This window comes from Onychostoma macrolepis, chromosome 02, assembly GCF_012432095.1.
Source record: "Onychostoma macrolepis isolate SWU-2019 chromosome 02, ASM1243209v1, whole genome shotgun sequence".
In the NCBI taxonomy this organism is placed as follows: domain Eukaryota; kingdom Metazoa; phylum Chordata; class Actinopteri; order Cypriniformes; family Cyprinidae; genus Onychostoma; species Onychostoma macrolepis.
In genome coordinates this window covers 24169614-24194260 of record NC_081156.1, presented here as the reverse complement: position 1 = coordinate 24194260, position 24647 = coordinate 24169614, and the positions used below count along the sequence as shown (strand labels likewise).

At 37.5% G+C, this 24647-nt stretch overlaps 2 protein-coding genes across 6 annotated transcripts in view; both read left to right on the top strand.

The window, feature by feature from the left end:
* myo9b (myosin IXb) overlaps positions 1 to 1596 on the top strand; it is a 35792-nt gene extending 34196 nt beyond the window's left edge. For 3 of the 4 annotated variants that reach the window (XM_058750751.1, XM_058750758.1, XM_058750766.1), the window contains one exon: positions 97 to 1596. In XM_058750751.1, coding sequence (XP_058606734.1) covers positions 97 to 359 — 263 coding nt within the window. In that variant the 3' untranslated portion in view covers positions 360 to 1596. The remainder of the gene's footprint in view (positions 1 to 96) is intronic. The other variant, XM_058750772.1, reaches the window with a different exon arrangement.
* Positions 1597 to 3725: 2129 nt separating this feature from the next.
* Positions 3726 to 23516, top strand: mfsd14a2 (major facilitator superfamily domain containing 14A2). 2 transcript variants are annotated; one of them, XM_058756733.1, is made up of 12 exons: positions 3726 to 3928; positions 5928 to 6017; positions 9611 to 9673; positions 10028 to 10155; positions 12587 to 12701; positions 12938 to 13156; positions 15797 to 15910; positions 19407 to 19478; positions 19663 to 19775; positions 20342 to 20439; positions 21240 to 21406; positions 21490 to 23516. In XM_058756733.1, exons 1-12 carry the CDS (start codon positions 3845 to 3847, stop codon positions 21700 to 21702), a joined length of 1476 nt encoding a protein of 491 aa, XP_058612716.1. In that variant the 5' UTR covers positions 3726 to 3844; the 3' UTR covers positions 21703 to 23516. The 2 variants fall into 2 exon arrangements, with proteins under 2 accessions (XP_058612716.1, XP_058612708.1); XM_058756725.1 differs by having other exon boundaries at positions 5922 to 6017.
* The last annotated feature ends 1131 nt before the right edge of the window (positions 23517 to 24647 follow it).

The following is a 24647-nucleotide window of genomic DNA, read 5'->3' as shown; positions in this document are numbered from 1 at the left end:
CTAACCATGGGTTTGCACTGCTGCTTTAATAAAAAATGTACAATATTGCGTTAATATATTTAGTCCCCAGTGGCTGATCCAAAGCATCTCTTTCAGCAAACACTGCCTTGAACAGCTCTAAGCCAGAGAAACCTGCTAAACCACCTGATCCAACACATGATCCCAAAAGAGGGAGCAAACAGCCTGTTGAGGAACAGAACCAAAACCGCTCCACCTCACGCCGAGAAGGAGTCCAGTCCATGTGTGTCATCCAGAAGCAAGATGTCACAGAATCCCTCGCTGCCTCTGTTTCTGCAGGCAATCAGGGCAAGAGACGATTTTCAGACCTTGACATTCCTTTTATAGATGAGGATGTTTGACATTGTTACACCAAAAAGAGCATATTTTAAAATCTATGCAAATGTTTGTCTTTCCTGCAACGGTTCAAGCAACAGTCGGTAACCCATTTCTGACCATATCAGCACTCACTTTGTTTTGAGGAATAAATCAAATGCCAGGTTCATGCAAGTGATCTTATAGCATGTTGTGTTTATACAATACATTTATAAAACAAAAGTTTTGTTTTTTTTAATCTTTAAAGCCATAATTACTTTGTGTTTTGTTTTGCTTGGATTATTTAAGCATTCTTTCTAATCTTAGCAACATTTTGATTGTTCAAAATATTTTATTAACAGTTTTTTTTTTTTTTCTATTTTGTCGATAGTTCTTCATTCTTCACACAAACAAGAAACTGTAGAGGACTGTTCTCTTAATGCATGATTCTGTTAAGTTTTCTGTGAAATTACTGTAAGTGGTGTAAATAGTTATGAAAAACCAGAGCTTTCTCAATTAAATCAAATCAATTTTTTTTTTTTTTAAAGAGATGTTGGAATTATCATTGCTGTTCTTGCATGCCTGTGTGAAGTGCACTGTTGAAGCTGCTGCAAGATATATATGTATTTTTTAATGCAGTTATCCACTGCAGATTATAAAATGTTCTCCTATCAGCATTCAATTTACTTTTCTTTAAGGAGAAATCTGTGAGAATTATGTCAGTGTCATAAAGGCAGATGTTTTATACTGTAAGGATAGTACTGATATATTCCGGTCTAGTGAGGAGCCCGGGAAGTCACCTGTAGGAGAAAAAAAAACAATCCGTGCCGACGGTTTTGCAATCCGTTCCCTCAGTTTATAAACCGTACTCACGAATTCTTAAACTGTTCCCTCGGTTTAACAAATCGTGCCCACGGATTAATAAACCGTACCCACGAATTTCCAATCCGTGAGCTCAGATTTTGTAAACCGTACCCTCGGTTTTTGAATCCGTACCCACAGATTCATAATCCGCGCGCACGCTTTCGCAATCTGTCCCCACGGGTTTGTAAACTGTACTCACGGATTCATGCAGCAAGCTCCTAGGTAGCCTACGTGTTAACAAATCATACTGTATATTGTTTTATTGCTTATTATTATGTGGAATAGGCCTACAGCAAATTGTAACGGACACGAGTTGGAATACAGCGATTTAATAAGAAAGAAGTGCGTCAAAATCTTGTTTAATTTGTGATCATCTTAGACTTGATTATTATTGTATAATAAACCTGGCATTGTGACTGACTTTGGAGTCATTTGTTACTCTTTTGTAAGTCGTTTTGAATAAAAGCCGCTTCTAAATGGATGTAACCTAAATATATAACAACAACAATAATAATAATAAAATAATAGTTATTATTATTATTTTAATTTATAGGCTAAATAAATGAGTGCACTTAAGACAGTAAAATGTTTGTCATACAATAATTCATGAATGCTTTATTTTTAATAACATTTTACAGTTTTGGAAATGTGTTTGTGTACTATTCATTCTTAACATGAAGACTTATTTTGGTGATTTTATTATACTAAGCTTTTCCCCCCAGAGTTAGATGCTGTTAATGTGGATGTGCCAGAACTTTCTTCAGTTAAACAAGGAGAAAACTGAAGTCATCGCATTTGGAAACAAAGATGAAGTTCTCAAGGTGAATGCATACCTTGAGTCTAGGGGTCAAACAACTAAAAACCAAGTAAACAATCTTGGGGTGTTTCTGGAGACAGACCTTAGTTTTAGTAGTCAGGTCAAAGCAGTAACTAAATCAGCATACTATCATCTCAAAAACATTGCAAGAATTAGATGTTTTGTGTTCAGTCAAGACTTGGAGAAACTTGTTCATGCCTTTATCACCAGCAGGGTGGATTATTGTAATAGTCTCCTCACCGGCCTTTCAAAGAAGACCATTAGACAGCTGCAGCTCATCCAGAACACTGCTGCCAGGATTCTGACTAGAACCAGAAAATCTGAGCATATCACACCAGTCCTCAGATCCTTACACTGGCTTCCAGTTACATTTAGGATTGATTTTGAAGTACTATTACTCGTTTATAAAGCACTCAATGGCATAGGACCTAAATGCATTGCAGATGCTCACTGAATATAAACCTAACAGACCACTCAGATCATTAGGATGGAGTTAAAAACACCAAGGGTTGGACTTTGGACTTTGCACTGGGCTGGTTCCACGCTGCACGTCACGCTTTTTCAATGCATCATACACTCAACAATACATATACATATGTACAGTAGGGTAAGCGTGGCATGTGAGTGGCGGCCGGGGGTTAATTTTACTGGCTTAAGTGCACTCATTTATTTAGCCTATAAATTAAAATAATAATAATAACTATTATTTTATTATTATTATTGTTGTTGTTGTTGTTATATATTTAGGTTACATGCATTTAGAAGAAGCTTTTATTCAAAACGACTTACAAAAGAGTAACAAATGACTCCAAAGTCAGTCACAATGCCAGGTTTATTATACAATAATAATCAAGTCTAAGAAGATCACAAATTAAACAAGATTTTGACGCACTTCTTTCTTATTAAATCGTTGTATTCCAACTCGTGTCCGTTACAATTTGCTGTAGGCCTATTCCACATAATAATAAGCAATAAAACAATATACAGTATGATTTGTTAACACGTAGGCTACCTAGGAGCTTGCTGCATGAATCCGTGAGTACAGTTTACAAACCCGTGGGGACAGATTGCGAAAGCGTGCGCGCGGATTATGAATCTGTGGGTAAGGTTTACAAAATCTGAGCTCACGGATTGGAAATTCGTGGGTACGGTTTATTAATCCGTGGGCACGATTTGTTAAACCGAGGGAACAGTTTAAGAATTCGTGAGTACGGTTTATAAACTGAGGGAACGGATTGAACGGGAACGGATTTTTTTCTCCTACAGGTGCCTTCCCGGGCTCCGTAAGAAATGGTTACAACAGGTGTGTCGAAACTGGTTTAATGCTGCAGATTGCTACATCTTGTCTGTAAATGGCTTTATGTTATGTAACTTTAAATCAAATGATTTCAGTTTTGTTGTTGGCATTGAAGACATCCAATATAAAGATCCAACAAAATGATTGTGATCTGTCATTTATTCTTCTAAAGTAACGAAATAACATCCCCGGAGTTTTGTGCCTGGCAAAACCCAGTCTGTTAGTGAGGATAACACAATAAAAACAGCACAACAGTCAGCAGTTTACAAGACAGAGGGATTCCTCATTGTTTTGTGTACCCGATTATGGTAATAAGCACTTTGGGTTCACTCTCACGGACGATATACTCAGCCAATCAAATAGCGAGGAAAACCACTCCCGTATGACATTGACCAATAAAAAGCCCCCATTGAGAAAAATGGGCCGGACTCCTCAGAGCGAGGACTGAGGACAGGAAGTCGCATATCTTAGCGTGGATGCTAACGGTAAACTGTAATATTTAGCCACACCTCGCAGGTCCATCTCCCACAAACAAGAATGGATATAAGTTAACAATGACTGGAGAGAAAAAGAAGAAAAAGCGGCTGAACCGCAGCATTCTTCTAGCCAAGAAAATCATCATTAAAGATGGAGGCACTGTGAGTAAAACATTTCTTTGTGGCAGTTAGCCATATGCTAGTCAGGGCTAGCAGGCTAAGCAAGTGTTTTTACAGGATGAGCTGTAACAGCTCTACATTGAGTGTCGTTTCGATTGCAACCTGTCAGACACCTTCTGGTGATTTAATCTGTTTCGTGATGTAATCTCGTATATTCTTACTTACGAGAAGAAATGAACAGTAATTTGTGAGAGACAATAGTTTCATTAGGCAGTCAACAGTGAAAACAAGCCAGCTGGCGTGAAAGCCAACCAGATCAATCATAGCTTGCGTTTTGACATCGCGTGAGTTACCTTATGCTTAAAACCTGGAAATGAAACTGGAAGCTAGAAATTAGGACAATGAATCATTTAGTAAGAGAAATAGTCTTTATGGTGACCACCAGTGACAGAAGTGGGTGTCCCATCAGGATAGAAATCAACATGCTTTTTATGACATATGTTTTGTTCGACAGTTCACCCGATGTGTCCTCTATAAAAATTACGTGTTTATGGTTTTATCATGGTGTTTTGGTTGTAAACTGATTTTTAAAGGGTCGATTTGGGCTTAAAATGTCAAGACAGCTGTTAATGGGCTGTCAAATTTTAATGGATCACGTAGGATGTATTCCCATGATATACTGTATAGTCTATGGCACCATTGTCTATGAAGGAAACACTTTTCAATACATTTTAAAGGCCCTGAACTCACAAATGTCTGAAAAGACTACAAGGGCATTAAGATTAATCATAAAGTAAAACAAAATTTTGTTATATACCCTGAAATCATGGTGTTTTGTGCATGTATTTGAAACCTGTGCTTGTTACAAAAAAAGTCTTAATTTCTTCACTTTCAAACATTTAAACCCAAAAGCTTTTAACATGTAATTTTTGACCTTTCGTTTTTTATTTTATTTAATATTGCTAAAAAGCACTCCACTTCTGTCCTCAAAAATGTTGGAAATTATGTAAATGTCAATAAAGTGAACCACCTGCCTTTGCATTTCCAAATGCAACACTTCAGTTAAATTGCAGCCTTTGTTTTGATAATTATGGATAGATAAGATATAACTATTTCAGTTTAAATTTGGTTAATTGTGCAGCCCCGTTTGTTTATTTTAATGTTATGTCGAGTTTAATTAATGATTAGGTTTTTATCAACTCCCGTCACAAACCCCCCCGAGTTGAATGGTAATTTTGTACCATGCTAAATTATATGTTTGCTTTTAAAGTAAATATTTTTTTCTTTGACCTCTCCTATGTAATTTAAACGCACTACACATTTTCCAAGAAGTGTAAGATGGTTATACACTGTACCATAAACAAGTTGTACATAAGAGCTTTCTAATCATTGACATTATTGTTGTACAAATGATTAGCTTGAGTCTCCTCGAAGTCAATTTAAACGTTTGACACAATAGCTCTAGGTATCAACAGTAGCTCTTCAAACTCCCCAGTTAATATTGTGATGTTCTAAATTTTATTGAGAGCTTTTACAAGTACATTCAAGCTATTCAAGATGTGTTTGCACAGTTAGCCGCTTTGACACAGACCACGTTTCTTTCTCTCACCCTTTTCTAATGATCTTTAGCATTGAGCTCAGTCCGCAGGCTATTGTACACAGGTGTGTGGGCTTTCTTGCGTACCATTAAGTCAGTTCCAGTTCAGCGTGCATAATTTCAATAAGGGTATGGCAAGGCAGTTTTGGGCTTTTAGGGGTTGGTTTAGTGAAAACTAAAGTGAAAGTAAGTGTGAGATAATGAGTTTAACATTGTAGGCCCTTTGGACCCTGTTATTGCAAACTGTGATCTTGTTTATTTAGTGATAATAAAACCTCTGTTAAGTCAAATATATTGTATTTGTGTATCATGCCTTCTCCTATTTCTCTTGTCCAAACTTCCTCCGTATTGCTTCCTTTATCTATGTTGTTCACATTGCAGCCTGTATTTTGTTTGTTTGTAGTAACATTATTTGTAATGTAGATCCTCCTTGTTTAGCCACAGGGGATTGGAGAGCCCAGTGTCTACCATGCGGTGGTGGTTATCTTCCTGGAGTTCTTCGCCTGGGGACTGCTCACCACTCCCATGCTTACGGTAAACCAGTTTTGCTTCATTGCCCACATTCACAGTTTCAGATCAGAGCGAATTATGAGCAATGAATGTTTGCATTCATCCTTTTGTATCCATAACAAGGAGTGACATTTCCCATTGCCCGTATCTAAGGAGCCTTGTACAAATTTCTGAATAAATTAATCCTGATCAAATGGAGAGGGCAGAATGATGCACTCAGTTTTAGTTGATTGTGTTGGCGGAGTATAATGGACCCAGCCATTTTAAAACAACATCAAACGGCGTCATGCTAATAATGACCTTTTTATTCTGAAGGCTAACTGGAGGGTTTATCAGGCCACATGGTTGTAAATGAAGCTGAACCTGTGATTTACTTTGTAAGTTTCTGCCAGTTTTTTTTTATTTATTATTTTTTTTTTTTTATGCTGGTCAGCACGATACTATTGTTGACGCTGTATCCAGTACAGTCACAGCATGCTGCACAACGTGCTATTTGCAAAACCTTTTGCCTCAAAGTGATCCGTGGCTCTGATTGTAACCGGTGTTTCCTTAAGATTTACACAGCATGCAAAGTGGAATTGCAGTTTCCTTTTCTTGAATAATGCATGAATTGAAAGTAGTGTTGGGTCTGACTTGCAGTACAAGTCAGCAAGCCCTTAGAGCGAAATCTGGACCAATCAGGCCAAGCTCAATATATATTAATATGCATTTAAATGTATATTTGATCTGATATATATATATATATATATATATATAATTACATTAGACACCATCTAAAAGTTTGGGGTCAGTCATTTTTTATTTTTAAAGAAGTCTTATTCTCATCAAGGCTGCATTTTATTTGATCAAAAATACAGTAAAACAGTTATTGTGGACTATATTATTAGCAAAGTAAAGTTTTCAGTAGCCATTACTCCGGTTTTCAGTGTCACATGATCCTTCAGAAATCCATTATGCTGATTTAGTGGACAAGAAATATTCCTTATTATTATCAGTGTTGATAGTTGTGCTGATTAATATTTGTGCAAACCATGATGCATATTTTTCAAAATTCTTTGGTGAATAAAAAGTAAATAAATAAATGGTAATAGAAATCTTTTGTAGCATTATAAGTTTCTTAACTGCATTGCAAACTTGCTGACCTGGTAGTGTAAATATAAGATTTAATCTTACTGCTATTAAATTAAGGTATCAAATATGTCCAGGTTTGTTTTCTTTGTTTATTTTGTAGGGTTGTTTCTAGGGATGTATGGTGCAGTGTATCTGTTACCGTCTCTGTATCTGCAAATATTGGCATTGTCTGTTCTCTCGATACCTCGGCACAATAAACACAGAACCATATAGATTTATAATATGAGCCTTGATATCATTTATCAGCCACAGCATACAGAAATCTGAGAACAAATTGAAATCTTTTTTTTTTTTTTTTTGTAGGTTGTATTATCGGCTGTTGGTAGTGGCTGAAATGTAAATGGACCCTAGTTGCTTAATGTCTCATATATGAATAAATTGACCCTTTTTTGTCCCTTCATTGTCCTCATTTCCTAATTTGGGAGGAGGATTAGCATTTAGTTGGTGCAGTTGAGCCAGAAAGTCGCCTCTTTGCTCTGGCCTTTTATTTGATTAGTAGCCTCTGACACTGAAGCACTAATGAGCCTAACAAACCCTTCCAGCTGAACGCCGCACTGACAAGTCTTATGTCTCAGTTAGAGGCACAGTTTTGCTCTTTCAGACTTTCAGCTGTGCTTCAGCACACCCTAAAATCTGAGTTCTATATCAAATTAACACAGCAGGTGAAATGTGTTACGTGCTTTTTCATCTCCTAACAGAGCAACAGAACAGTCTGTTCAAAGCATTCATTCTGACATTTAGAGTGGGGAAAAGTACCAGTACAATTCAAAATCACCCATCATTTCTTAAATGAGAACGGAACAATTGAAACATTAAGCAAAAGTGAAGAAACAATTATTTTTTTACTCATTTCAGTTTAAAAAAAAAAATTCTTCTATACTTTATACTATTTATGCTAAACTGATCTAGACAATGACATCTCTAAATTTAATAATGAAATGCCTTTAACTGAAAATTTAGTGTTTAATCTTGTACGTTACTGACACTATCCTCCAATTTGATACTGTTAAGTGCTTTGACACAATCTGTATTGTTAAAAGCGCTATATAAATAAAGGTGACTTGACTTGACTTCTCCCCACTGGTGCATTGAGGGTTTGTTAAACCGTTTACATTTCCATTCTCATTGTATGAATCTGACCTATATACAAGCAGAATCATTTTTGCAGGTCAGTTTACAACAGACCAACAACATTGAATTACCAATAACCAGTTAGTCTGTTATAGCTGTGCAGTTATAGAAGATAACTGATAAATGCCTTTTTTTAGCCTAGCAGAATCAAGAATTGACCATGCTGCTTTATAAGTAAAGCTTAATGTTCCTTGTTAGACTTTTGGACCTCTTGGAACTGAAGACTTTGTCTTTGAATTTGTATACAGGTCAATTGATTTGTCTCCCAATCATAAAAGAACAGATCTCTTGTGCACTTATGTACATATGTAAAACATTGACATTGTTGTATACAGTGAGTTTAATGATTAATCCAGCTGTGGGAATCATTGCTCCAGTTAGAGGCCTGCACCTGCAATCAACAGCAATGACGGTACTTGTGCTCAGCCTCAAATAAAAAGCAGTTCACCTCTCAGAATGCACAAGTATCATTGCTGTTTTAATACAGCCTTGTCTTGTACTTTATTATAGGTTGGTCATAGGTTGGTCATTTCATTGCATAGTCAAAACAGCATGTTTTGTACTTGAGGTGGTTATTTTGTAACCTTCAGTAAGAACAAATGACACTCATCATTTATCTGGAAAAACAAATGAGCTTTTCGATCATGCAGCAAACTTGGCTTGTCGACAGCTTGGGTATTTGACACGGACATTACAGATTACACACGATTTTCTACCCAATTAATAATTTTTAAAGTGGAAATGGGTTGTTTTCAACTGTTTGCTGATGTTAGTTAACATGTAAGCATTTTCAGAGCAAATAAGTAGAGATACAGAAATGTATTTATCTATTCATTATTTTTGTATTCTGTTTAATCAAACTTGTTTGTTGCCAAGTACAACCAAAATGTTTAATGCATGAAGTAAAGCAAAATATTAGGCAAGTTTTCTGCAGTTGTATACTACATAAACACTTTTATTGATATTTTGACACCTGTTGTGATTATACGCACTGACATAATTAAAAACTGACTGTTTATTATGTAATGTTTCATTGAAATTGGAAGTTTAAATAAGAGCTTAATAAAGCATCTCTGACTCTTATACTCATGAGAGAAAGATGAATCTTGAGTCTAAAAGTGCATTAAAATCGTTGTAAGGTTCATGATGTTGCATACTTTTATATTGTGAGCAAAGTCTGTGTAAATTTCATTGTGATGAATCACCCAATCCTTCTTGTTAGCCAGTAGCAGTGCTGCTTTGAGTTCTGTCAGAGCGTAAAGCTAGTGAATAATTACCAGCTCGTGGTTATTTTGTAGCCAACAGATTATCAGTTTACAGCATACATTTATGGTCAATCTGTGTTTTCGTTTCAGGTGTTACATCAGACATTCCCCCAGCACACATTCCTGATGAACGGACTTATTCATGGTGTCAAGGTAGGACATTGACTACAGCTGTTCACTTTTACTCATTCTTATCTCTTCTCACATCAGAAAGGGAGAAGAGGAATAAGTCATGATTGAAGCTCGCTGCTCTTTCGGTTGCCATGTTTATTCATGATAAGCCCTGGTCACGCAGTGATACCCCTAAATATGGTGAAGTTGGTACATAATGTACCATTTTTAAATCTGACCAACAAACAAGATTCTGTGATCAGCCTGACTTGTGTGTTATTGTCAAATATAAGTTTATCACATCCTGACAAGCTCTGGTCGTGTCATTCTGATGTTTCGTAACTTTAAAGTAAATGTGTCATTTAAGGGAGTCATGTGCCTTTTGTATTCACTCAGGGTCTGCTGTCTTTTCTGAGTGCTCCACTAATCGGTGCTCTATCAGATGTGTGGGGTCGGAAGTCCTTCCTGCTGCTCACGGTGTTCTTCACTTGCGCTCCCATCCCTCTCATGAAGATCAGCCCATGGTACGTCTCTTACATGAAGACCAATGCAGACAGGCAAAGGCTCAAGAGTCACCCTCCATAGACTTCACATTGACTGCACATAAAAGACCTAGATCACCTACACCTTAACATTACAAATGTTTGTTTTCTTGACTCCTATTTAGGGTTAATATGTCACAGCTCTATAGGCAACATAGCCAGATACTTCTGCAGAGATTAGTATTAGTTTAGTAAGTTAATTTCACACAAATCTTCAGGAAATGTTGTATATTGCAATTTAAAAAAAAATAAATGGAAAAATATTATTTTTAATCAAGAAAATGAAGGCTTACGTAGTTTTAACACCCATTTGAAAAATGTATTCTAATTAATGTAATATGAAACACAATATTTTTAATATGTTGATAAAATGTGTCATTGTGTCTGGGTAGAATAATACTTATGCATGCATACATATACACATTATTAGTGCTGTCAAACGATTAATTGCATCCAAAATAAACGTTTCTGTTTATATAATGTGTGAATATTTGGTATATATAAATACAAAGACATGCATGTATATATTTAAGAAAAATGTTATGTTAATATATAAAATATAAATATATAAATGTATATACCTGTAAATATTTTCTAAATATACTGTATGTGTGTGTATTTATATATACATAATAAATATACACAGTACACATACATATACAGTGGGGCAAAAAAGTATTTAGTCAGCCACCAATTGTGCAAGTTCTCCCACTTAAAAAGATGAGAGGCCTGTAATTTTCATCATAGGTATACCTCAACTATGAGAGACAAAATGAAAAAAAAACCCAGAAAATCACATTGTAGGATTTTTAAAGAATTTATTTGCAAATTATGGTGAAAAATAAGTATTTGGTCAATAACAAAATTTCATCTCAACACTGTTATATACCCTTTGTTGGCAATGATAGGGGTCAAACGTTTTCTGTAAGTCTTCACAAGGTTTTCACACACTGTTGCTGGTATTTTGGCCCATTCCTCCATGCAGATCTCCTCTAGAGCAGTAATGTTTTGGGGCTGTCGCTGGGCAACACGGACTTTCAACTCCCTCCAAAGATTTTTGATGGGGTTGAGATCTGGAGACTGGCTAGGCCACTCCAGTACCTTGAAATGCTTCTTACGAAGCCACTCCTTCATTGCCCGGGCGGTGTGTTTGGGATCATTGTCATGCTGAAAGACCCAGCCACGTTTCATCTTCAATGCCCTTGCTGATGGAAGGAGGTTTTCACTCAAAATCTCACGATACATTGCCCCATTCATTCTTTCATTTACACGGATCAGTCGTCCTGGTCCCTTTGCAGAAAAACAGCCCCAAAGCATGATGTTTCCACCCCCATGCTTCACAGTAGGTATGGTGTTCTTTGGATGCAACTCAGCATTCTTCTCCAAACACAACAAGTTGAGTTTTTACCAAAAAGTTCTATTTTGGTTTCATCTGACCATATGACATTCTCTCAATCCTCTTCTGGATCATCCAAATGCTCTCTAGCAAACTTCAGACGGGCCCGGACATGTACTGGCTTAAGCAGGGGACACGCCTGGCACTGCAGGATTTGAGGCCTTTGTTACTTTGGTCCCAGCTCTCTGCAGGTCATTCACTAGGTCCCCGTGTGGTTCTGGGATTTTTGCTCACAGTTCTTGTGATCATTTTGACCCCACGGGTGAGATCTTCGTGGAGCCCCAGATCGAGGGAGATTATCAGTGGTCTTGTATGTCTTCCATTTTCTAATAATTGCTCCCACAGTTGATTTCTTCACACCAAGCTGCTTACCTATTGCAGATTCAGTCTTCCCAGCCTGGTGCAGGTCTACAATTTTGTTTCTGGTGTCCTTTGACAGCTCTTTGGTCTTGGCCATGGTGGAGTTTGGAGTTGGACTGTTTGAGGTTGTGGACAGGTGTCTTTTTATACTGATAACGAGTTCAAACAGATGCCATTAATACAGGTAACGAGTGGAGGACAGAGGAGCCTCTTAAAGAAGTAGTTACAGGTCTGTGAGAACCAGAAATCTTGCTTGTTTGTAGGTGACCAAATACTTATTTTACCGAGGAATTTACCAATTAATTCTTTAAAAATCCTACAATGTGATTTTCTGGATTTTTTTTTTTTTTTTTTTTTCCTCATTTTGACTCTCATAGTTGAGGTATACCTATGATGAAAATTACAGGCCTCTCTCATCTTTTTAAGTGGGAGAACTTGCACAATTGGTGGCTGACTAAATACTTTTTTGCCCCACTGTATTATGTAAACAAACTATTATTTTGGATCCGATTAATCATTTGACAGCACTAATATATACACACTGTTGTGAGTTTAACCTTAAGGTGAGAAGCTATTTTTGTAAATGTCATGTACAGTTATTTTAAAGTTAAAGCATTTTTCTGGAGATCTTCTCATTCTGACTGTCTGATCCCACAGGTGGTACTTTGCAGTGATCTCCATGTCTGGTGTGTTTGCGGTCACTTTCTCTGTGATCTTTGCATATGTGGCCGATATCACTCAGGAGCATGAAAGGAGCACAGCATATGGCTTGGTGAGAAGAGAACCATGATGTTTTGATGTTGTAACCTGACTTCACAGCATATGTGCAACAGCAGTTACTTTTTTTGTAGCGCTTTGGCACATATTAGTTTCCTGTTTTAACAGCCGTCTGTGGTTTCCGTTTTTGCCCTGCAAACAAGAAATGAATGTGTTAATTGCATTGTTGAACATTTCCCTTGCGGTCAGCGCAGTTGATTTTAATCTCAAGATTCTGGTCCTTTCCCACAGGTATCGGCCACTTTTGCAGCCAGTTTGGTGACAAGCCCAGCGATCGGTGCTTACCTCTCAGCAGCATATGGAGACACTCTGGTGGTGATTCTTGCCACGGCCATTGCTCTGCTAGACATCTGTTTTATCCTGGTAGCGGTTCCTGAGTCCTTGCCTGAGAAGATGAGACCAGCTTCATGGGGAGCCCCCATCTCATGGGAGCAGGCAGACCCCTTTGCAGTGAGTCACTGATGTCAATAGCTATGTTTCCGTCAACCTATTTTTATGCGCATTTTGGGATATTATATTAAAAAAGTATATATATATATATATATATATATATGTATAAAAAAATGCTGAATGGAAATGGCAAGATGCGCATTAATAAACTTATACACTCCACTAAGTAGGATCAATTTCTTATCTGGTAAGAAAACATGCACATAAACTATGATGGCAACACTTTTACCGAATAAATTCTTTAAGGTGCATCAAAAAAGACATGTGACTTTGCGATGAGATAATTTGACTAACCAGCAGACGGATCTTGTTGCCATTTGTTGTCATTCTAAAATGCTTGAGCAAAGACTCTTCAAAGTGTTTTGTTATAATTAACTCCCAAAACTGCGGTCCCAAAATAAGATCATGTTTCGTCTGCGTGCTCTGAAGCTTGTAATTTATTGTATACTAAAATTTATATGCAGTGCCTTCTCCTACTGCAGCAAGTTAAATTTTTTTTCTTTGTGATGTTTGTCTGCTCTGCTCCATGCATAAAGTGCGCGGTGCAGAGCCGCCGCACAGTGCAGCAGGTGTAAGTTTTCTGATCACGTGAAGAGAGTGAGAGAGGCCCTTTCAATGCGAGCTCTTTAGGAGCAGAGCCTGATTTATACTCTCGTCAGCACAAGCGGCAAAAATGAGGAAACGATGGCAGACGGGACGGAGGATTTGGTTTTCAAGCGAAAGTAAAATAAAAGACTGCTGCTTAAACCAGAGAAGGTGAACATTGTTGGTTTTGTCTTAGCCGTTTATCTCAAGTTACGCTATGGAGGCTTTCTTTTAAATGTTTTCTTTTTTTATTTGATTCCTCAGTGTTTGCTAAATGTTCTGGTGTAGCCTATGCCATACCTCATGTTATTCGTTTGTTAATTACATTTATATAAGTTGGTTTGTAGCCTACGGTTTTATTGTTGTTCTGCTTTTCAGTTAAGAATAACAATGAATCCATCTTTCAATCATTTGTTTTAGTTTTAAACTGTGAATAGATGTAAGCAAAACGGACTTATCTTTTCTTGTAAAAAGTGATAAGGTCGTGAATTCGTCTGAAGCCCGGCTTATAGCACAGCAAAAGAGGAACTCCCGTTCACGCAATTCAAATCACAAATAATACTGATGAAAAAGAACAGGTTGAATGTTAATCACTTTTGTTACCATAAACTTGAACATTAATTTTCCTTTTTTATTTTTTTTTTTTTCTTCATAAATGCCTTAATGCCAGATTTACATTTACATTTTACATTTAGTCATTTTGCAGACGCTTTTATCCAAAGCGACTTACAATTGGGGAATACATAAAGCGATTCATCTTGAAGAGGCAATCAGACAAACGAAGTGCTTGTAACACCAAGTCTCAGGCATTGTTTAAATAAGTACAAGCTAGCAAGGGAACGAATAAATAAGGAGAGGTTTTTTTTTTTTTTTTTTTTTTTATATAAATGTGTAGGGTGAAGTCAAGTAGTGTCGAAAGAGATGAGTTTTCAGCTGTTGCTTGAAGATTGACAGGGATCCAGCGCTCCGAATATGGGTGGGAAGATCATTCCACCAGCCAGGAATGGTGAACGAGATTTATTCAAACATGCATATATAATAAGTAAAAAAAGCTCTCCTTCAGTGTTGTTTTATAGCTAACTAATGAACTGTGAACAGCGGAATAACTTAGATTGTGAACAGTATGTCACTTAATGTGACATTTACCTCAGCAGTTTTATTGGCATCTTTCCACAGTTGAAACACTGATTGAGTGATTACATTAGACAGACATGATACATTTTGGTAAGCCATACTGTATCTTTCAACATCTTATGATGTACATTCGTGTGTATTTTGCGCTATAACTTATTAAACTGGAAGAGACTAGAACTGAGGTGCAATAGCAATCCGTCACGTCACATTTAAAAGCGTCAAAATGGTATTCATTGTTTGTATTTAGTGATAGAATGTACTGGATTTGAAAGCTGAGAGTTTGTTTCTTATCAGAAGTAAGAAAGCACGGAGCTCTTTGTGATTATTGGATGCGAGGCGTGCTACAAATGTTTGGTGTAGTGTTGTGTGTGTTTTTTTTTTTTTTTTTTTTTTTTGAAAACACTACATAAAAAAAAAAAATAGAAAAATTTATAATTTAGTTCTCCAAGGATGTATGTATTTGATCAAAACTGACAGTAAAAACATTGATAATGTTACAAAAATATGTATATTTTAAAATAAATGCTATTTTTACAGTTTCTCATTCAAAGAATAAATGTTTCCACAAAAATATTAAAGTACAACTGTTTTCAGCATTGATAATATGCATCTTGATCATTAAATCAGAATTGAATCAAATTATGATGGTTATTATTTGATTATTATTTTATATTTTCCCATCTGAAACAATTTGCATGTTCCCAATCTGGTTGCCTTGTTGCCACAAATCACTACCAGTGTCGATACCAGAAGAAACAAACCCCTGAGCTGCTGTACAACAGCAAGCATTTGAAGAAGAATAGATGTAGTCTGTCACTTACTAAATGAATCCTGTTTCTGTGCTGCTGCCCACTCATTCTCTCTCTCTCTGTGTCCTCCTCCCTCAGTCTCATGTTCTCTCTGTGACTCTCTTGTTCACAGTCCTTGCGTAAGGTGGGCCAGGACTCCACGGTTCTCCTGATCTGCATCACAGTCTTCCTGTCTTACCTGCCTGAGGCTGGACAGTATTCCAGTTTCTTCCTGTATCTCAGACAGGTACAGTTCACACACTTTTGTATCAATACTACAAGGAAACAGATCTGTAACTCTAATGTATTGGCACGGCGGATCTCTGAGGTTGCAGCTGCTGTTCACTGCAGGTAGCATGAATGTACCGTGACGCTTATGCAAACACTCAAACCTTGTTGTAGCTTAAGCAAATACCCTAAATGTGAGTCACATATTCATGAGTCATACTTCACATAGCTTCCCTCACCCTCCAAGTAAATAGATAGAAGTAACTGTTTGAGATAGTCATGTTTTTTTAAACTCATCTTCCTTTTAAAATGCATCTATTTTGCAGAAGGCCATTTGCCAATATTTCAGAGCAGAGCGTTGTGTGGTTTTGTGAGATGCGTGCATACAATACCACAGGCCTGATGTACCTGTATCTGATTACTGCAGTTCTTAGAAACATCATGTAACACTTGTTTTCTTCCACCTTGCAACTGACAGTTATTGGAAATTAAATGACTGAAAATAAACTAAGGAAACAGCATGATTGATGCTGTTGCTATAAATGGGTTTTTTCCATTTAATAAATCAGAGGTTTATTTCACGACAGTGTTGCTATCAGAAACTAAAACTATTAAAACATTTTTGTTCATTGAAATAAAGCACATATAATATTAGTCCTGTCAAACGATTAATCGCTTTTTTTTTTTTTTTTTTTAAATAAGTTTTTGTGTGTGTGTTTGTGTATACTGTGTATATTTATTATGAGAACTTTTATTTTGGATGCGATTAATCGTTTGACAGCACATATGTGACCCTGGACCACAAAACCAGTCTCAAGTCGCTGGGGTATATTTGTAGCAATAGCCAAAAATACATTGTATGGGTCAAAATTATCGATTTTTCTTTTATGCCAAAAATCATTAGGATATTAAATAAAGATCATGTTCCATGAAGATATTTTGTAAATTTCTTACCATAAATATATCAACTTCATTTGATTAGTTATGCATTAAGAACTTCATTTGGCCAACTTTAAAGGCGATTTTTCTCAATATTTAGATTTATTTTTTTTTGCTCCCTCAGATTCCAGATTTTCAAATAGTTGTATCTCGGCCAAATATTGTCCAATCCTAACAAACCATACATCAATGGAAAGCTTATTTATTCAGATTTCAGATTATGTATACATCTCAATTTTGAAAAAGAGACACTCAAGACTGGTTTTGTGCTCCAGGGTCATATGATGAAAACCTTAAATTACTTTTAAGTTCTAAAATTAAGTAAATTTAAAACAGATTTTTAAAACAATTTTTAAAAATTGACAAAAGCACACAAAGTTACTAGTGAAGTTTGAATAAAAGCTGAAAAATGTAAAAATAATAGATACATTAGTGCATATATATATATATATATATCTCAGTGGGTACGGAAAGTATTCAGACCCCCTTAAATTTTTCATTCTTTGTTATATTGCAGCCATTTGCTAAAATCATTTGTTAATTTTTTCCCCTCATTGATGTACACACAGCACCCCATATTGACAGAAAAACACAGAATTGTTGACATTTTTGCAGATTTATTAAAAAAGAAAAACTGAAATATCACATGGTCCTAAGTATTCAGACCCTTTGCTGTGACACTCATATATTTAACTCAGGTGCTGTCCATTTCTTCTGATTATCCTTGAGATCGTTCTACACCTTCATTTGAGTCCAGCTGTGTTTGCTTATTCTGATTGGACTTGATTAGGAAAGCCACACACCTGTCTATATAAGACCTTACAGCTCACAGTGCATGTCAGAGCAAATGAGAATCATGAGGTCAAAGGAACTGCCTGAAGAGCTCAGAGACAGAATTGTGGCAAGGCACAGATCTAGCCAAGGTTACAAAAAAATTTCTGCTGCACTTAAGGTTCCTAAGAGCACAGTGGCCTCCATAATCCTTAAATGGAAGACATTTGGGACGACCAGAACCCTTCCTAGAGCTGGCCGTCCGGCCAAACTGAGCTATTGGGGGAGAAGAGCCTTGGTGAGAGAGGTAAAGAAGAACCCAAAGATCACTGTGGCTGAGCTCCAGAGATGCAGTCGGGAGATGGGAGAAAGTTGTAGAAAGTCAACCATCACTGCAGCCCTCCACCAGTCGGGGCTTTATGGCAGAGTGGCCCAACGGAAGCCTCTCCTCAGTGCAAGACACATGAAAGCCCGCATGGAGGACTCCAAGATGGTGAGAAATAAGATTCTCTGGTCTGATGAGACCAAGATAGAACTTTGGCCTTAATTCTAAGCGGTATGTGTGGAAAACCAGGCACTGCTCATCACCTGTCCAATACAGTCCCAACAGTGAAGCATGGTGGTGGCAGCATCATGCTGTGGGGTGTTTTTAGCTGCAGGGACAGGACGACTGATTGCAATCGAGGGAAAGATGAATGCGGACAAGTACAGGGATATCCTGGACGAAAACCTTCTCCAGAGTGCTCAGGACCTCAGACTGGGCGAAGGTTTACCTTCCAACAAGACAATGACCCTAAGCACACAGCTAAAATAACGAAGGAGTGGCTTCACAACAACTCCGTGACTGTTCTTGAATGGCCCAGCCAGAGCCCTGACTTAAACCCAATTGAGCATCTCTGGAGAGACCTAAAATGGCTGTCCACCAACGTTTACCATCCAACCTGACAGAACTGGAGAGGATCCGCAAGGAGGAATGGCAGAGGATCCCCAAATCCAGGTGTGAAAAACTTGTTGCATCTTTCCCAAAAAGACTCATGGCTGTATTAGATCAAAAGGGTGCTTCTACTAAATACTGAGCAAAGGGTCTGAATACTTAGGACCATGTGATATTTCAGTTTTTCTTTTTTAATAAATCTGCAAAAATGTCAACAATTCTGTGTTTTTCTGTCAATATGGGGTGCTGTGTGTACATTAATGAGGAAAAAAAATGAACTTAAATGATTTTAGCAAATGGCTGCAATATAACCGAGTGAAAAATTTAAGGGGGTCTGAATACTTTCCGTACCCACTGTGTATACATGTATGTGTGTATATATACATATACATATACATATATACACGTTCTTGTGAAAAGTGGGGACAACCCATAGGCGTAATGGTTTTTATACTGTACTTACTGTATGTGCTATTGCCCTACACCTAAACCTACACCTTACAGGAGACTGTGCATTTCAACTTTCCCCAAAAAAAACCTCGCTCTGTATGATTTAAGTGTTTTGAAAAGTGGGGACATGGGTCAATGTCCTGAGATGTCGATGTCACCTTCACCTTGTAGTACCTATGTCATACCTTTGTCATTATACAAATCTATGTCCTGACTTTTCACAAGCACGCACGCATACACGCGCGCGCGCACACACATACATGCATATACATAAATAACATCATTATTTGCACAGTTAGATCCACTGGATTGTTGCACCCGAACGAAAATTTTCCTTTATTGAATGTTTAGTACCTAAATCATAAAATCGTCTTAAACCGTGTACATTTTCAACTACCCAAATCTTGCCTTTAATTCCCAGGTCATTGGATTTACATCAGAAACAGTTGCTGCCTTCATTGCAGTGGTGGGAATCCTGTCCATCTTGGCTCAGGTTGGTTTCCAGGCTTTTTTTTTTTTTTTTCACCCGTTCCATTGTAAGGTTGTATTGCCTGACTCTGAGCAGCACAGCGTGTGTGCATTCGTACTAATCTGCTCACTGTGCGAGTGCGTCAGGCATTCGGTTGTAAATGGAAGGCAGTGAAGATTTCAGAGTAATGTTTCCTTTCTCTGTGCAGACGGTTGTCCTGGGAATCCTGATGCGTTCCATAGGGAATAAGAACACTATCTTGTTAGGCCTCGGCTTTCAGATCCTACAGCTGGCCTGGTACGGCTTTGGCTCCCAGCCCTGGTGAGTTTATCATCTAGAAACCCACTAGAGGGCAGCAACCTTCATTAGGCATGGTACAGTTCAGGTGATAATCGGATTTGTACTTGAAATCAGTACTTATTATTGTGGTATTTCATAAGCTTTATTTAAAGCACTTGAACTAGATGTTTTAGAGCTTAGATACTTTCCTAAAACATAATTTTGGAAAAATGGAAATACAAGAAAACATGTTGACTCCTTTATCCTGCTATTACAAGCATCATTTACATTTAGCAGACCATTTCATCCAAAGCGACTTCACGGTACACTTATTTATTTTTTTAATCGGTTCACGCTTTCCCTGGGAATCGAACATGTGACCTTGGCGGTGCTAGCACCGCGCTTTACTCTTTGAACTTTAGGAAAGCTATCATTAAGTTATCTATCTGTGTCTCTTGGCTGGAACTCAAATAGACAAGTAAACATGACCTCAACAGTGTGTGTTTTGGATCAGTGCGTGTTCCTGAAACCAGTTACACATGCATGTAAACTAAAACAGATTGAGTCTGTGTGTGTGAGAGAGTCCGATGGTTGATTTGTTTTTTAAGGATGATGTGGGCTGCTGGAGCCGTTGCTGCCATGTCCAGCATCACCTTCCCAGCAATCAGTGCCATAGTGTCCCGCAACGCAGACCCCGACCAACAAGGTGAGACACATGCAGCCTCAAAATGTCCAATCTTAAAATATTCACTCTCAAAATCCTCTGGCTGGCACATTTAGTTAAGCTTAGCCACAGAATGATTATGATAAGCCGCTGTTAATTGTTATTACTTGGTTCTCTTGAATATTCGCTGCATTCCGTGGACAAAAACAAAGCTTTGTTAGTTTCATGTCTCTTGTGTAACTATGCAATCTCGTCTCAAGTAATAAAATCATCATCTTATGTGCATGTATGTATTTGTTAACCATGTAATAAACAGGATAATATGCAGAATAAACCAGTTTACTTTTAACCCAGTAATGACTGTCTGATCTTATGCAGTTGGTTGAATTATTATTCATGTACCAAATTGTGGTCAATACTAATAAGCTGATTAATAGTTTTAATGTTATACTGATAGTAAAATACATTATTTAAATTTTTAATTTAACTTTATATTTTATTTTACATTTTTATTTTGTGTAAATGTAGAATACTAACAACTAAAATAAATATTTATTTTTTAAGGAATACTCTTATTCTGACAAGGCTTCTTATCAATCTTGAGAACAGCTGCTTAATATTTTTAATATTAAGCAGGTGTTTTTAATATAACATTTTTAATATAATTTTTTGTAACATTTTGTAATGGTGTCTTTCCCTTTGTGTCCTTGCTGAATCAAAGTATGAATTTCTTAAACAAATTGCGCAAAATTTTGAATGGGAGTGTATTGTTGCTTTGCTTTGTACTCTTTTAAAGAAGCGAAAAATGCGCACTCATTCAGTCTGTCCTGTTTCTGTGTCAGGTGTGGTGCAGGGGATGATCACGGGAATCCGAGGACTGTGTAACGGTCTGGGTCCAGCGCTCTACGGCTTCGTCTTCTACCTGTTCCACGTGGAGCTCAGTGAAATGGACCCCGCAGAGAGCCCAGAGAAGGGTGCCAAACCCAACATGGCCAACCCTACAGATGAGGTGAGTGATAAGCATTGAGAAATCTATCTGTATTACAAAACATGCACCTACCCACAAATCTCTCTCTATCCGTGCCTCTTCAGAGTGCCATCATCCCTGGCCCTCCCTTCCTGTTCGGAGCGTGCTCGGTGTTGCTGTCCCTGCTGGTTGCCCTCTTCATCCCAGAGCACAATGCCCTCAACCAGCGGCCCGGTAGCTACAAGAAGCACAACAACGGCGCACAGAGCCACTTACACAGTTCGCAGGGCGGACCCTGCGAGGGCAAGGAGCCTCTACTGGAGGACAGCAGCGTATAACCCCACTGACGAGGGGGACGGGCGACGGACCCCAAACCCCCTCACAATCACCACCCCAACCTCCCCAAACGCACGCGTGCAGTGCATCTTTTACACAAGATGGCATCACCGTCCTCTCTTGTTCCCTCGCGGAACGAGCTGTGGGAACTGGTGCAGATCTTACAAGTGCGTTACTGGGCCAACAGGGAGCTGACCTTGGCCTTGAGGAACAGGAAGTGGAGCTAAAGACATTTTGCCTTGCACAAGTGAGGGAAATGCGAGCAGACGCAGTTGTGTGCCGATACAGACTTGGTGACGGTTTTCCTCATTTTTACTGTTACGTAGTTTTTTTTTTTTGTTGTTGTTTTTTCTCTCTTTCAGAATTTCAACATAAATTATATAAATGTTCCTTGTCCAAAGACCTGGTAACTGTAACAATAGGGAACGTGTCTGTCGTGACGTTACAGGCTAACTTTTGATGTGCTGCTTTCTACTGGTTCTTCTTGGGTTTTGTACTACAGATACAACAAATTGAGTGTCTTCTCTTTGAATCCTAGAGGAAACGCAACCAAGAAATTTAAGAGAGAAGGTCATCAGCGTCATTTCACGCAGTCATCGCTGTAGTATCATGCCCTTTCAACCTACAGTTTCTGTTCTTGTACATCAGATGAAATGGTTTGTACTTCCTCTCCTTTTCTATCATGAGAGGTATGTCAAAATTCATGCAGGGGAAGTAAAAGATGCCTTTAAGTGACTTTCTATTGCAATTACCAAACCCAGATGAAGACTTCGCTCTGAGAAGGGTCAATCGTATCGCTCCTGTCGGAGCCTGCACACATTTCATTCTCATTTATCGTCCGCCTTGCCGCCAGAGCTCCCTGTGAACGTCAGCACTGCCATGTTTCAACAGGCTAGCAGGGTTAAGAGCTTACTGACCGCATACCTAGTTTTCATATTACCGCAAGCACTGATGTGGGTGGATTAGCTTACATGTTATTGGATGAGCATCGCTAGATCCAGTCAATTAATATCACACATGCTGCTACTGTAGGTTGTACAAGGTTACAAAGTTCTGTGGTATTATACTAGACTCTAAACGTGGTATTTCTATTCGAGCTAAGCTTTCTGGGCACGTCGTTGTAATTTTAGACCCCAAATTTTGTGGCCGATTTCTATTTGCGGTGCATTTATTTATTTTTCTTTCTTTCTGGTGAAACAAACTTTGAATACTTTATCAGATCTCAACATGAACGTTTGATTTTTCCAGAGAAAACCTCTAAGTGCATTCAGATCACTTGTTTTTTTTTTAACCGATATCTAGGTTTTGTTTATTTGGTTTTAGGTGCCATACCTATGACTTTATTTCTGTCTTTGTGTGTTTTTATTGACTTTCTGGTATTTGTATGGTTTTCTTTTACTATTTTCAAGACAAATCAACAAGATGATCCACAGGTTTAGTCATAGTAACTTCTTTTAGCTAACATTTTGGACCATTTGTTCTTTTACAGCATTTAAAAACCATGTAAATGTTATTTAAAATGGACTGAATTTTTGCATTGATCTGTATGACCAAACTTGAATGGAATTCTTTGTCTCATATCCTAGCGAGTAACAGAGACAATGGTTATCATCCTGTTTTGTACCTGCATAATTACTTCATCCACTTGCCACTAACTTGCAAAGAAATCTGGTGTTTGCCTCAGAAAAAAAAAAAGCCAATTAATTTGTGCCTAAAATGTGCTCTAAAAGAATAGAAACATTATGTGAATGGTGAACTGGCTGTAAATATTAGGAACTAATGAGAAACTATTTATTAAAAGTTTATTGATATTGAAGTCTTGGTGTTTTCTTCCAAAAAAATAAATAAAATAATATATATTAATTTTAGCTGATATAAAAAAAAAAATCCACAATAAGCCCATTTATTTATATATGTATATGGCTTTTAGTTTTGATTTTTAATATCAGCTAAAATTAAAAGATTATTCTTAAGTCTCAGTACAAGCGATTATTCAGGGTTTAACAAAATTTTGCCGCCATTTAAAGCAGGCAATGAGAAAAATGTCTAGGCTCTTTTTATTCAGACTAATATATTTGAAATCTGGGGACAGAAGCCAAGTCTGACGTGTCTGTAAAAATGTGTGCTGTTAGGGGTAATCATAGTCTTCCTGAGATCTACCTCCTGCTTTTGACTCAAATTTCCAAAGACGTATCTCTATTGCTTTGTAAAAGACAATTCAATGTTAATCCACCAGAGGGCAGCAGTGGACAGCTTTATAACCAACCTGTACAGCGTGTTTGCAAACTGGACGTGATGCAGCAGAAGACATTGTTTTGTGGTTTTACTCTCAAAGTTTCTTTCGCCTTTCGTGATGCGGATTGGTTACTGTTGACTGGTGTATACGCCATAGTTTTAGACAAAGTTAGCAGTTGGCGTAATTTTGCCACCAACGGCAGCATGTGTAAGAAATGCGTCTGACAAAGAGGTGGAATCACGCATAAGAAGTGAGAAAAACAATTTGACGAGCTGAGTCAGAGTTTCACAATGTAACACCAGAGCTACACCACATGTAATAATATATCAGCGCTCTTCTTGCACTTAATTCGCGCTTATTTTCAATCTAAGTACTGATCAAAAATCTAATTTCATTTGACTTTAACCTGACTAGATTGCACCAACAGAATTTTTAAAATAACCATCAGGGTTATTAACTAAAACTAAAAACATAAAATTATAGTTAACTCTAAGTATATAATACATTGTAAATAACTAATACATATGTATATGTGACCCTGGACCACAAAACCACTCATAAGAGTCAATTTCTTGAAATTGAGATTTATACATCTGAAAGCTGAATAAATATGCTTTCCATTGATGTATGGTTTGTTAGGACAATATGACAATATTTGGCCAAGATCTGGAATCTGAGTCGCCTTTAAATTTGTCCAAATTAAGTCCTTAG

Bases quoted from the DNA above. Each gene is read 5' to 3' on its own strand.
- mfsd14a2 (XM_058756725.1), top strand. From the start codon at position 3,845: ATGACTGGAGAGAAAAAGAAGAAAAAGCGGCTGAACCGCAGCATTCTT. The intron at 10,156-12,586 runs GTACGTCTCTTA...CTGATCCCACAG, and splicing joins CTCATGAAGATCAGCCCATG to GTGGTACTTTGCAGTGATCT. The intron at 19,479-19,662 runs GTTGGTTTCCAG...TTCTCTGTGCAG, and splicing joins TCCTGTCCATCTTGGCTCAG to ACGGTTGTCCTGGGAATCCT.